Source organism: Dreissena polymorpha, chromosome 8 (genome assembly GCF_020536995.1).
Source record: "Dreissena polymorpha isolate Duluth1 chromosome 8, UMN_Dpol_1.0, whole genome shotgun sequence".
Lineage (NCBI taxonomy): Eukaryota > Metazoa > Mollusca > Bivalvia > Myida > Dreissenidae > Dreissena > Dreissena polymorpha.
Window position 1 is genome coordinate 9,521,529 of NC_068362.1, and position 11,906 is coordinate 9,533,434.

The window sequence follows — 11,906 nt, forward strand, 5'->3', positions numbered from 1 at the left end:
AATATTATATTGAAAGAGTGCAACACTCAACAGCGCGGGTATTGGGTATTGTTAAAAGAGTACTTTTTTGAAACGAAATCTTATCTTTTGAATACTATAATCTTCGGTGAACAAGTTCACGTTAATCAATAACTATGATCATTCTTGGAGCAATCCCTTTACGTTTGAAGACAAAAACACGTGTATTATAATAAATTAACATTAGTCAGCAGACAGACTCGTCGAACTTTCGAAATATTCGGGAATACTGAAACACCAATTCAAGTGATAATTACCAAAAATATTGTTAGCTTAAAGCAAATGCATTTCGTGATTTCATTAACGAATATCCACTTGTGATATTCCTTTACAATCTTAAAATAATCAAAAAGTAGATAAATGAAGACCACGTAATGAATCGACACTTAGTTCCTTTGGATACGCGTGAACGAATATCTATTGACGAACAGGTGCGTTTGCCAATTTTCAATTTAACAAAGAGTTTGAAACTTTGTTTTCTCAAACGAAGGTATGCATTAAAAAAGATAGATCTCCTATAAAATAGTAAATGGAAACATACGTTGACAAAGAGTGACTGTTTGGTATAATAGGATTTGAACGTTTGATCAGCCGAACAGCTACAAATGAAAACATTACACAAAAGAGTCGTCAATGTGATTTAAGTAATTTATTTGGAGTAAAAATTGTAGGTTCAAAACGAGTTTATTTTATGATGATCGGCGATACGAATGAAAATAAAACTTGTTATGCTCACATAGTGTAAACATATTGGTATTAGGGTATAAAGTTGAGTCTTTTAACTGACAATTTTAAAGATGGTATGATTGTTTGCATTTATTCCAAAAAATAACTAGATTATCAATGACGTGTATATGTAATAACTATTCAAACAAGCGACACGACACTCGTTGGATATATGCACGTATTTGAAATATATTTTCGTTCATGAATACTCAGCGATCGCAAAGGATACACATATCATGCGCTTTTAACGCTAGTTTAACACATGTATAAGTCTGTGTAAGTGTATCAGGAAAACACGTTGGTAGTATTAATTGTTTAATCAACAGCACCTTAGATCATTAGCGTCTCGTTGATTATTTTCCAAGTTAAATATATTTTTACGTTTATTCAAGCATAAGATAGACACGCACAAAGTACAGTCGTGGCTGATTTTTACTCGATCCAATTATCGAATTGTCTATGCATATCAGATAACATAACTGAGATTAGAAGCGAGAAAAAAAGTTAAACATTTCAAGCCGCGATTTCAAAGCATAAAATAGCCCCAGTTTGGTTTCGGTAGATGATTGATGTCTTATCCATTCGCGACTGACTGTGACTACCTTCAGACAAAGTCCTCACCACTAGTAACAAGCGGGTCTTTGTCGTAAAAAGCATTCTTGAACACCAAGGATTTCATGATTTATCGCAAATGCAGGATGATAGCAACAAAAGGGTTAATCACGTGACAGTCAAGATGGCGACGTCCATGCCGAGACAGGTATTTTTCGCCGTTTTATTCCCTTTATTACTGCTCGATTGGCCATTGTCGGCTCGGGTACTACTTACATGTACCCCGGGTACTCTTAAGTATAGTTCGATTGGTCATTGTCGGCTCGGGTACTACTTAAATGTACCCCGGGTACTCTGAGGCATACTTAAATGTACCCCGAGTACAGAAAATATACTGAAACGTACCCGTAAATTATAACGCTAAATTTGTGGTTGTCGGGTTTTTTCAAATTAAATATGATAATATTCATGCCAATATTCTGTAAAATGGCCTATATATAAGCGAAACTCCTACTCAAATATGCATGTTGAGGCAGGTATTGTTCAAATGGAATATCGCGCGTTTTACGACATTGCATTTAGGCCGGGAATACAAATCGGGTTCAGTGTTGGTGTATTTTCCGTACCCATGTACATTTAAGTATACTTAAGAGCACCCGGGGTGCATTTAAGTAGTACCCGGGCCGACCATGACCAATCGAGCTTAGGTATACTAACATGTACCCCGGGTACAATAAATATACTTTAGCGTACCCGGTCGATATTAGATTGTACCCGCGTTGTTTTCCCGCCCAAAATCCGATGTCGTAAAACGCACTACCGATTACCGTAAAACGATATTGTTTATCTTGAACAAACTTCTCTTTAAATAAAACTGCATCAACATGCTTTTTGAGCATGTGTTTCGATAATATAGAGACCATTTAACAGAAAATTGACATATATATGAACAGAATTAATAAAAAAATAATAGCCGACAACGGCCGATTTAACGTTAAAATTCCCGGGTACGTTTTAGTATATTTATCGTACCCAGGGTACATGTAAGTATACTTAAGAGTACCAGGGGTATATGTAAGTAGTACCCGAGCCAACAATGACCAATCGAGCTTTTCTACATGTATTGATTGTTAAATGACGATAACTTCCGTGCCAAATCAGCAATAAGTGATAAGCGTTTATTGTGTGTCAATATTCGCTCTTTATTTCTACTTTACTCGTTGCCAATTTTCATAGCTGTAATTTTGTGACGTGCTAAGACATTTCGCATTGAGTTAAGTCGATATATTACCCCATTTAGCAACAGGTAACACGTTATTTTCCTTAGATGCTGTAGCTGCCATTAAACATGTATCATAATTATATCAATTAAAGAGATGTGAAAAAAGATTACATATCATATCAAACATGCCCCTGTTTTTGTTTGTAATTAAAGAATCATAATCATTTGTAACTTAATCTCATTTCTATTTGATGTCATCATAATGAATAGCAAAAAGGCGATAAATCGAGAACACACATTGGGCGCTTAAACAGTGTTATTTATAGCCGAGTTCTATACTAGCTCAGAATGAACCATAAACGTACATATGTCTCCGGAAAAAGTAATCGTTAAAATAATCACATTGTAAAATAACATATTACATACATGTATATTGGCGTATATGCTACACGTATAAACATTTTGTTAAATATTTGGTAAAAAACAACAATTGGAAGTCCATGATTGCGTAAATAATGCATGCACGTTAAAACATATAAACTGAAGATTTGTGATAAAACCGAACGAAATATAAATTAAAACTCTTTGTCGGAAGAAAATATGTGTGTTATTGTTATTGAAGCCATAGATACCATGCGAAAACGTGATGAGATCAGATTTCTACTTACAATATTTTACTGCTATTATATCCATTCTTGACGAACTTTAAACACAACCGAATTGAAACTGTGGCGTCGAAAGATTCAAACAAAATCGATCACTCATCAATGCGTTACGACCACGTTATATGGTTTGCAAGGAAACGTATACACTTTCTACCACATGACAATCTTTCACATTACATGTTACCTGGTGTTTCTGAACTATCATTAATATGACAACACGCTGCGCTATCACCATCTGCGCTGCATGCTTACTCATCTTTAAACTAACCAATTACGATACATTACGCATGAAGTATGATTTTGTCATTGCGCTTAGCGCCAAAGCAGATCTAATTTTCAGCTAGAATAAACCTTTCGTTTGTTGTAAATTGCATATGATATACTTTGTATCAAGTAAATCTAGTCTATATTCAATTTCATTCCACGAGTATAATAAATGAGATTTTTCGAAACAATTCAAATTGAATTTCTTGTGTCTTTGCATAATACAATATACTCGATATAACAAACGTATGTAAGATTTGCATAGATTTGTGTACAAATATAAAGTGCTAGTGCTTATGACGTCATTAATAACACGTCTAACATCATATTCCTCACCTGATATATCTCACAACGATAGGACAGTAACCTCATATTCTCTCTATATAACACTAATTGGAAGAATAATACGCGCAATACAACGATAGGACAGTAACCTGATATTCTCTATATTACAATAATTGGCAGAATAATACGCGCAATACAACGATAGGACAGTAACCTAATATATACAACAATACTTGGCTGAATTACACGCGCAATACAACGATAGGACAGTAACCTGATATTCTCTATATAACAATAATTGGCAGAATTATACGCGCAATACAACGATTAGGACAGTAACCTAATATAAACTTTATATAACAATACTTGGCAGAATTATAAGCGCAATGCAACGATAGGACAGTAACCTGATATTCTCTATATATAAAATAATTGGCAGAATTATACGCGCATTACAACGATAGGACGGAAATCTGTTATTCTCTCTTTATTTAACAATAATTGGGCAGAATTAGACGCGAAATTACTAACGTGCGAAAAATGAACATTGGAATGTAGACATAATTATCCACTAAGTTGTCTGCTATCAGACAGGTATATGTGCTGAAAAAATATACTAAGCATAGAACATACCTAGACAGTGATCAAGACAGCAAACTTCGCACTGATGCACTTCTACACGTTACGCACTATGTTTAAGCATTCAATATAATGAATAACTTTAGTACAAAACTGTTTTTACAATGACTTTGCTTAGTGTTGGGCATATCTGTGTGCAATAAGCAATTTATATTAATTAATTTGTGATAACTATTAACGTATGTACTTTTAATACAATTCTGTCATTAGGAACGAAGGAAAAAATGTTGGATTGTGTTTGACTGTATTGTTGATGAGTATCTGTACACGTATTTTGAACATATAGTAAGAAAACATATTTGTTAAAACGTATATGTTTTAAATATAAAACACAATACATAATCCGTTCCTTTAAGACTCGTTTAGAGATATACATGTGTAAGAGTATTTTTTTCCATTTAACACTTTCTTATAAACAGCAAGAGTGGTATTTTACCATAGTTGCCTGAAAAACAGAGAAAGACAACACGATAAATTATGTTTGAAAATTACTGTCTTTACTATGGAAAATGTTGCTATTCTTGTCTTGTTTTGTACGAAGCATTACCATCGCAAGTAGAATTATACTCAACATGACGTTTTGATATCGTTATATAACAATTGCTAACGCAAGAATTAACAGTATCTTAAACGAGCTTTTTATTACATAATGCTCGATATGTTTTAATTTTGTATATGTTAATATTTAAATTTAAACTGTTTTATTTCAATTATTGGAAATGCATACGTTTTACACAAATAAAAACATGTGCCAAAATATTCGTTTATTTGTGTATGAACTTACATGTATTATGTTATATATAATTAAGTTTTTTGTCGGTTATTCAACTTGACGATACAAGTTGTTTTCGAGTCTGCTGACGAATGGTAGCCATTTGAAATCGCAGTATCTTGGCACACGATCCGAACAGATCCAATGTAACCTCAGACATACATATAACATATACTATTTTCCTGCAAATAACCAATGTCACACATAATAAACGATAGTTCTGTTTGTACCTTCAATGTGAAACGTATACACTAGATCAGTATGCAGTGAAGTATCAGTACACTATTAAAGACTTGTTGAGGTCGCAGTGATGTAGTGGATATGGTGTCTACCCCTAGCGACCGGGAGGTCACGGGTTCGATCCCCAATGTTGGAGCGTTCCTTAGATCTTCCCCATTTACACCAAGTAATGGTTTAATCCCATAAAACAGACTCGAGATCGTTTCAAATAAGCCTTAGGCTTTCTTTGTAATCGAGCTAATATAAATAAGTTTAAACAAAGACTTGTTGTCCGAAATTTATCTCTGAAATTATGTTAACGCGCAGTTGTATTGGGATAAGGAATCAAACGTATACCACGCATTAACCCCAGTTTAAAAATTAATTGAAAAAATCGAAGAACTTATAGAACAATATAATCGAGAACACGTATACTTCAAACAAAACTCAACTAGTCAATTAAACGGATAATTGCAAATACGTAATGCTCATTTGAGTAGCGGATCATAGAATTCTAAACAAACATAGCTTGAGATATAGGAGATTATGTGTGAGACGAATGCTTTGTGCTTGAAAAAGACAAAAAGTACTTACCCAAGTGTGTATCAATTTACATGTTATTTTATTGTCAAGTTTGTTCGTCGATGAAACCGACACAAAAGAATCCAGTACTTTGCCTAAATAAGAACATATGGATGCATCAATGATTTAATGTAAAAGTGGGGGTAATTCGGCGTGCTGTATCGTAACTACTGATTAAACCGTGTTTCTATTACATACCAGCGCTATGTTGTTCTGTACGGTTGAAGACGTTTGTTTTCGCATGCACCACACTATCAATTATGGATAATCGTTCACACCGGTACTAAGCTATTGCTCGATTGGTTTATTCCACGTAATTCGTTGACTATTATTCGTTGATAATTTGAATAAAAATAATAATGATATAAATTTCGTTTGTTAGTGAATCAAAACATGAAGTTCAAAGCACTAAAATGTTTAGAAACAGTGCCTGTCGAAGATATTATGTTAAACGGTTGCATACTTTAAACAGACGTGATATAACTAGAAAACACTGTAATGAATCAAACAGCGCTCTGCAAATCTTGAAAATACCAAAGAATGACAGGTGTCATTAACGGTTAATGTTAGATATCTGCAAATACCATAAAACTACGGTAATTTCTTGTTAATTCCATTATAATTTAACTGGCAATATATTAATGGCATGTGCACAATATTGCATAATGATCTTCTAAACGTGTAAGACAAAAATAAAGAAGAAGAGTAAAATATTGTTACTGCATATGCATGTTTCAAGATCTGGGTAAGATTTATATGTGAAGGAATTATATAGATGTTGTAGAAATGATAAATGTAGAATGGATATAACAATAAATATCGCAATAACATTAAAATGTTTTCAACATTTTTACTACTTAATAAAAATAATTTTGCACATTTCAAATTGGGTCTGCAGAATGTTACTAACACACTATTTCATTCCGATACTTCTATTCAAAGTCAAGTAATTGCACAAAAGCTTTTTTTTTTACATTTTAATTAAAATTGACATTGAACATACAAACGCAATTGCACGCGAATTCATCTTATTTAAAGAAACCAAAGCATGCACTTTCAACACGATTGTCCATAGAAGATAAGTTTTAGAGTAAAAACCGTTTACTATATATATTGACATTGATTTGAACTGTCCAAAAGGAATCACATAAAGGTATGTATGCTATATGCCGGTTAAGTCGTGGGTAATTTTAATAAAGATGTTGCATCTCAAATATTTTATAAATATATGACCATGAATCATTATGAAAATAATTATTTACCTTTTTTCTATAAGATTTGTTGCTTTTTTTCAAATGTTTATCGTCTTTAAACATCAAAATAAGTGATTGTGTTGATAGTGTCAAACTGCGAGCTTGAAACTAAGGTTCCGGTTGTTTCGTGGGTTTTGATTGGCTGTACCAATTTAGAGAGTTGCATGCTGTAAACACTCTTAACAAAGACATTACAGAGGAGGTTACATTCTCTTGTGATTGCCATTAGCATAGAAGTGAACTGTGAGTACTGATTGAAGTTTTAAACAAATGATAATCAACTCCATGGTTTTTAGAGTAAACAATTTCATTGTATTTAATATTATTAACAGACAACAGTTAAACAATTATATCAATTGCACATCTTTCATAATATACAATATGTAAATAAGTAATAACATCATTAAATATTTAATCTTTATAACATTATATAACATTATTAAAACAATCTTGGTTCAAAATAAATTATTTTTTTATGTCACAATAAACTTGGGTAGTGAAACAGATAATATCAACTTCAACACATATCTAATAAATGGAATGTTTACAAATTGAATTTACAAGTAAAGAATCATAATTATGGCCAATGATCTAACCAACAACTGTTGTGTTTACAACATTTTTTCGCCACCATGAATGGGCCACAACCTTGTAATTCAACATTCACGGTCCTGACAATGTGGGCAGAAGAAATCTGCGTGCCTTCTAACAACTCTGATTTCTGTACAGAACGTAAGGTGGCACCAATGTCCACAACCTGTGCATTGTGCCCTTTTACGAAAACTATCCCATCACACTTGCCCATTCCTGGTGGCGAAAACTTGTTGCATACGCAACAGTTGTTGGCTGGATCATCATCCATGTCACTGTCCCTTTCAACAACTTCAGCAACAACTTTAGCGATTTTTCTTTTGTGTACCGGTACTTAACTGCATGCCGGTGTCTGGTCATCAGTTTTTCCTTTCCGTCTCCCTGTTTCCTTGTCTTTTCCTTTTTTATTAATTTTTTATTCAAGTTGGTAATCTATCATCTGATTGAAAACCTTGTCCTCAGTAATGGGCTTCCCCCCTAATTTTGGTTTCTGCATGGTGTCTTTGATCTGAAATTCCTTTGGTTTCGTTATATCTTGTGTTGTTTTTGAGGCGGTCTCAATCAGTTTGTTATCTAAAAGTTCTTTCATTGACATTCTCGGTGCTTCTGTGTTGCAAATCTTCTTCGGAAATGATTGCGATGGCAAAATCATCTCAACAGGGACCTTGGCTGCATCAAACGGCAATATTCCTGCTTTTCTAAATCCAGCCTGTATTGTGATTGGTATCATAGACTTCAAGTAGGCTTTTCCTGACAACTCTGCAATTTCATACTTCGTAATTATTCTACCCCTTTCCTTTGCCATATATAAGTGGCACTCACTGTGGAATGTGGCCTTGAATGGACCGAAGCATGCTATGTCCAATGGTTGGAGGGCATGCGAACTGTGTGGTGGGAGAACAAAAAAGATCACATGGTGCTGTCTGGCCCACTTTACAATGTCGAGAGACACAAGTGATGAATGCCCGTCATAAATCAACAAGATGGGTTCAATGTTGTCACCAGATCCCCTTTGTACGAATTTCAAGAAGTGTTCATTGAGGTTCTTCATGAGAACTTCACCATTTACCCACCCAGAGTCTGACATGGTGTAGGCTGCACCAGCTAATGCATTATTCATGAACTTGTCGTTTGTCCGTTTCCCTTTGAAGACATAGTAGGGTGGCATAGCAGTACCTGCTGTATTTACACAGGCTACTATGGTAGTGGTGCCTGTGTTTGGTGAGGTTACTTCTTGTGTTTTACTTGACGAAACACCAGTGGTGACTTTTGATGGCCTGTGTTCAGGTTGTATTCCAGTCTCATCAAGATTGTAGATCAGATGTGGTTTCGACTTGAGATTATACTTTTCAAGAACAGCATTCAGTTTACAATAGTAATTGTCAATGTGTTCTTGCGTCACTCCTGCTGCCCGAGTTGATGTTGGGGCCCTTGGTTTTATTACCTTTAGTCTATGATTCCATCTTTTCAAGAAGGTATAGTACCAGTCATTACTCAGCTTGGCATTTGAATTGCGCCTACCAAGCTTTACAGCAAGTTCACCGGCAAGAACGATCAATTGTGCGCGATTCAGACCATATCCCACCTGTGCCAGGGTTTCAATATGGTTTACCAGCAGCTCCTCATCGCCCAATGTGAACAAGGAATTCTTTCCCCTCTTTGCTCCTATTTTTACTTTGTTCAGAACCCTGTCCCTTAATGTTTGTTTTGGAACACCAAAAGCCACAGCTGCTCTATCTACTGGCATGTGATTTTCTTTTACAGCTTTAAAAGCTGCCAGCATGGTATCCGCGGTATACTGCTTCAGGATCTTCAATCTGATGGGTTGTTTCTGAAAAATATAAATAAACACAACATTTATTTAAAATTGATAAAAAAATCATCTCTTTACAAAAGTTTAATTATAAAACGATTAGGCAACATTTACGAGAGTGTTACTACCGAAAATGTTTAGCGTATTTACAGCAAGTGCTTTGCGCATGCGCAGACCGTCATTTGTGAAAAAAATGTCAACAGACGACGTGTATGGAAAATACTCATAAATAAGGGATTTTGTGTTACTTAGAAACAATATGAAGGTAGAAAAAGTGTGTGTTTTTGATAAAAAAAAATGCAACGGATTGTGGTGAATTGCGATATTTACCTGTTTATGACGCATTTTCGACCGGAAAACAAACGCCAACTGTGCCAACTTTCTTACCGGAACGAACTGCAGCGCGTGCGAACATACGAATAATCGATTGCACGCGATCTCTATGACAACGGTTCAACAAGAACCCACGGACCAACCAGATCCTACCATATGTATACTATAATATTTACACACATTTAGCATTATACTTCCATCAAAACTCAAGTAAATAAACAGCAACAGTTTGTCTATTGTTAGCAACAATAACCTTGATATATCTTCATATCAGCACAACATGTTCGTACAATATCTCCTTTCACACCCTAGTTATTGAGCAGAAACATGTTGTTGTTGTTTTTCAACTTTTAGCAATGGTGACTTTTACTTTAACCTGACTGGAATGAAATGGATTTCCAAGCTAGGTCTGCATATATCTAAAGACACGATTTCCTCGTAGACCCATATTTGAAACGAATATTTTTATGTAGAACTGAGTTTGTATTTTAGTAAATTCTTTTGATATATATTTCCTCCAGATCGAGATCGCATCGTGTATATTCATAACCTTTGTCATCCATTATCATTTGCAACGATCAGAAAAATGTTTTAACATGGGTAGGCATGGCATTTTGATACTTAATTTAACCGGACAATAACCCTAATTATATTGAAATCTGACAACTTATGCAAACAAATATACTCAACATCTATTGATATTATTTAGGACTGAGTTTGCCCTGTATTCAAATTTTCACACACACACAATTAGTATAAGAGGACATTCGTTTATTTTGCATTTTTATGTTCATTCAAATACAACTAAAACATAAATAGTAGTGATTTTCTTTTTTTGCGCTTAATGGTTTAAGTTCCATTATTTGTGTATAATATAAAGTCGCTCTTGTTTCGAGGTAAAAATTCACCCATGTATTTGCTGCTATTTGATATATGTATTGTAAGAAAAAATATATAAAGAACTAAAATACGAATAACTTCTGTCTGAGTCACAGTTGGGATTGTAATTATACAAGCAGTAAAGCTTTATAAAAGTCATTGCAAATTACTTGTAACGAATGTTGTTTTGGCCATCCTATTTAGCGCGTAGCAAACAACAACCTCTGGATTTATTTATATTTAGGCTGTGGAATAACGTCAAAACCATTAAATTTTATGTGATGTATTGTGGCATCACGTCATTTAAAATCAGCAATCCAATAATCATCACGGGGAAAACATTATCGAGTATTTCCTGTATTTCATTTTAACTGTTTTATGTGCAACTAAATTAATACAAATAAATAAACACACCGCAAATTATATCAGACGCTACTTTTTCATATCTTTATCCGAAAAATTGCCCCGTTTTGCTTGCTCATATGTGGATACACGATGTAAAAGTTTCAAGGGACTTTTTCACAGATTTTGGCAGATATTGAAGTTTGTCATTAAATGCTTTATATTGAAAAATGTGAAACTGGATCTTAAAAGCTCCAGTAAAAACAAGAATACAATTAAAGAAAGAAAAAAGTATCCCTCAACTGGGCACGAACCACTGACCACTGCAGTAAAAGTCTAACACTTACACCACTCTGTGCGCATACAATGAATGATGTATTTTATACTTTGTATAAGCAATCTTCGTAGTGTCACAAAATATAACGACACCTACAGAACTCTCCAAATTATTCAATCGTTTTTCGTCGCAACGCTTTATAATTTTCAGATTTTGAAATCGTCAAAAGTTGCACAATTTGGATATTTTAGAGCATGATAAATGTTCAGTATTTTTTATTTTGTCAATTTACCAAAACGTGAAAAGGCCCCTTTAAATAAAATGTTGGTTCTGTAGGTAATCGTTTTATTATCTACTCCTTTCTACAAAAACAAACGAATGTCCTTTATGTCTCACAAGTTCTCCGACTAACGTAAAACCAACGTCTAAAACGACTGGCAACACTAGGGTATTTCGGTGGGTCTTTGCAATACC

General features: G+C 34.3%; 1 protein-coding gene across 1 annotated transcript; it reads right to left on the bottom strand.

The window, feature by feature from the left end:
- Nucleotides 1–8,203: 8,203 nt before the first annotated feature.
- Nucleotides 8,204–9,946, bottom strand: LOC127842303 (uncharacterized). The gene is made up of 2 exons (XM_052371735.1): nucleotides 9,932–9,946; nucleotides 8,204–9,619 (listed from the first exon to the last, which is right to left on the bottom strand). The coding sequence occupies exons 1-2, from the start codon at nucleotides 9,944–9,946 to the stop codon at nucleotides 8,204–8,206; spliced, it is 1,431 nt and encodes a 476-aa protein (XP_052227695.1).
- Nucleotides 9,947–11,906: the final 1,960 nt, after the last annotated feature.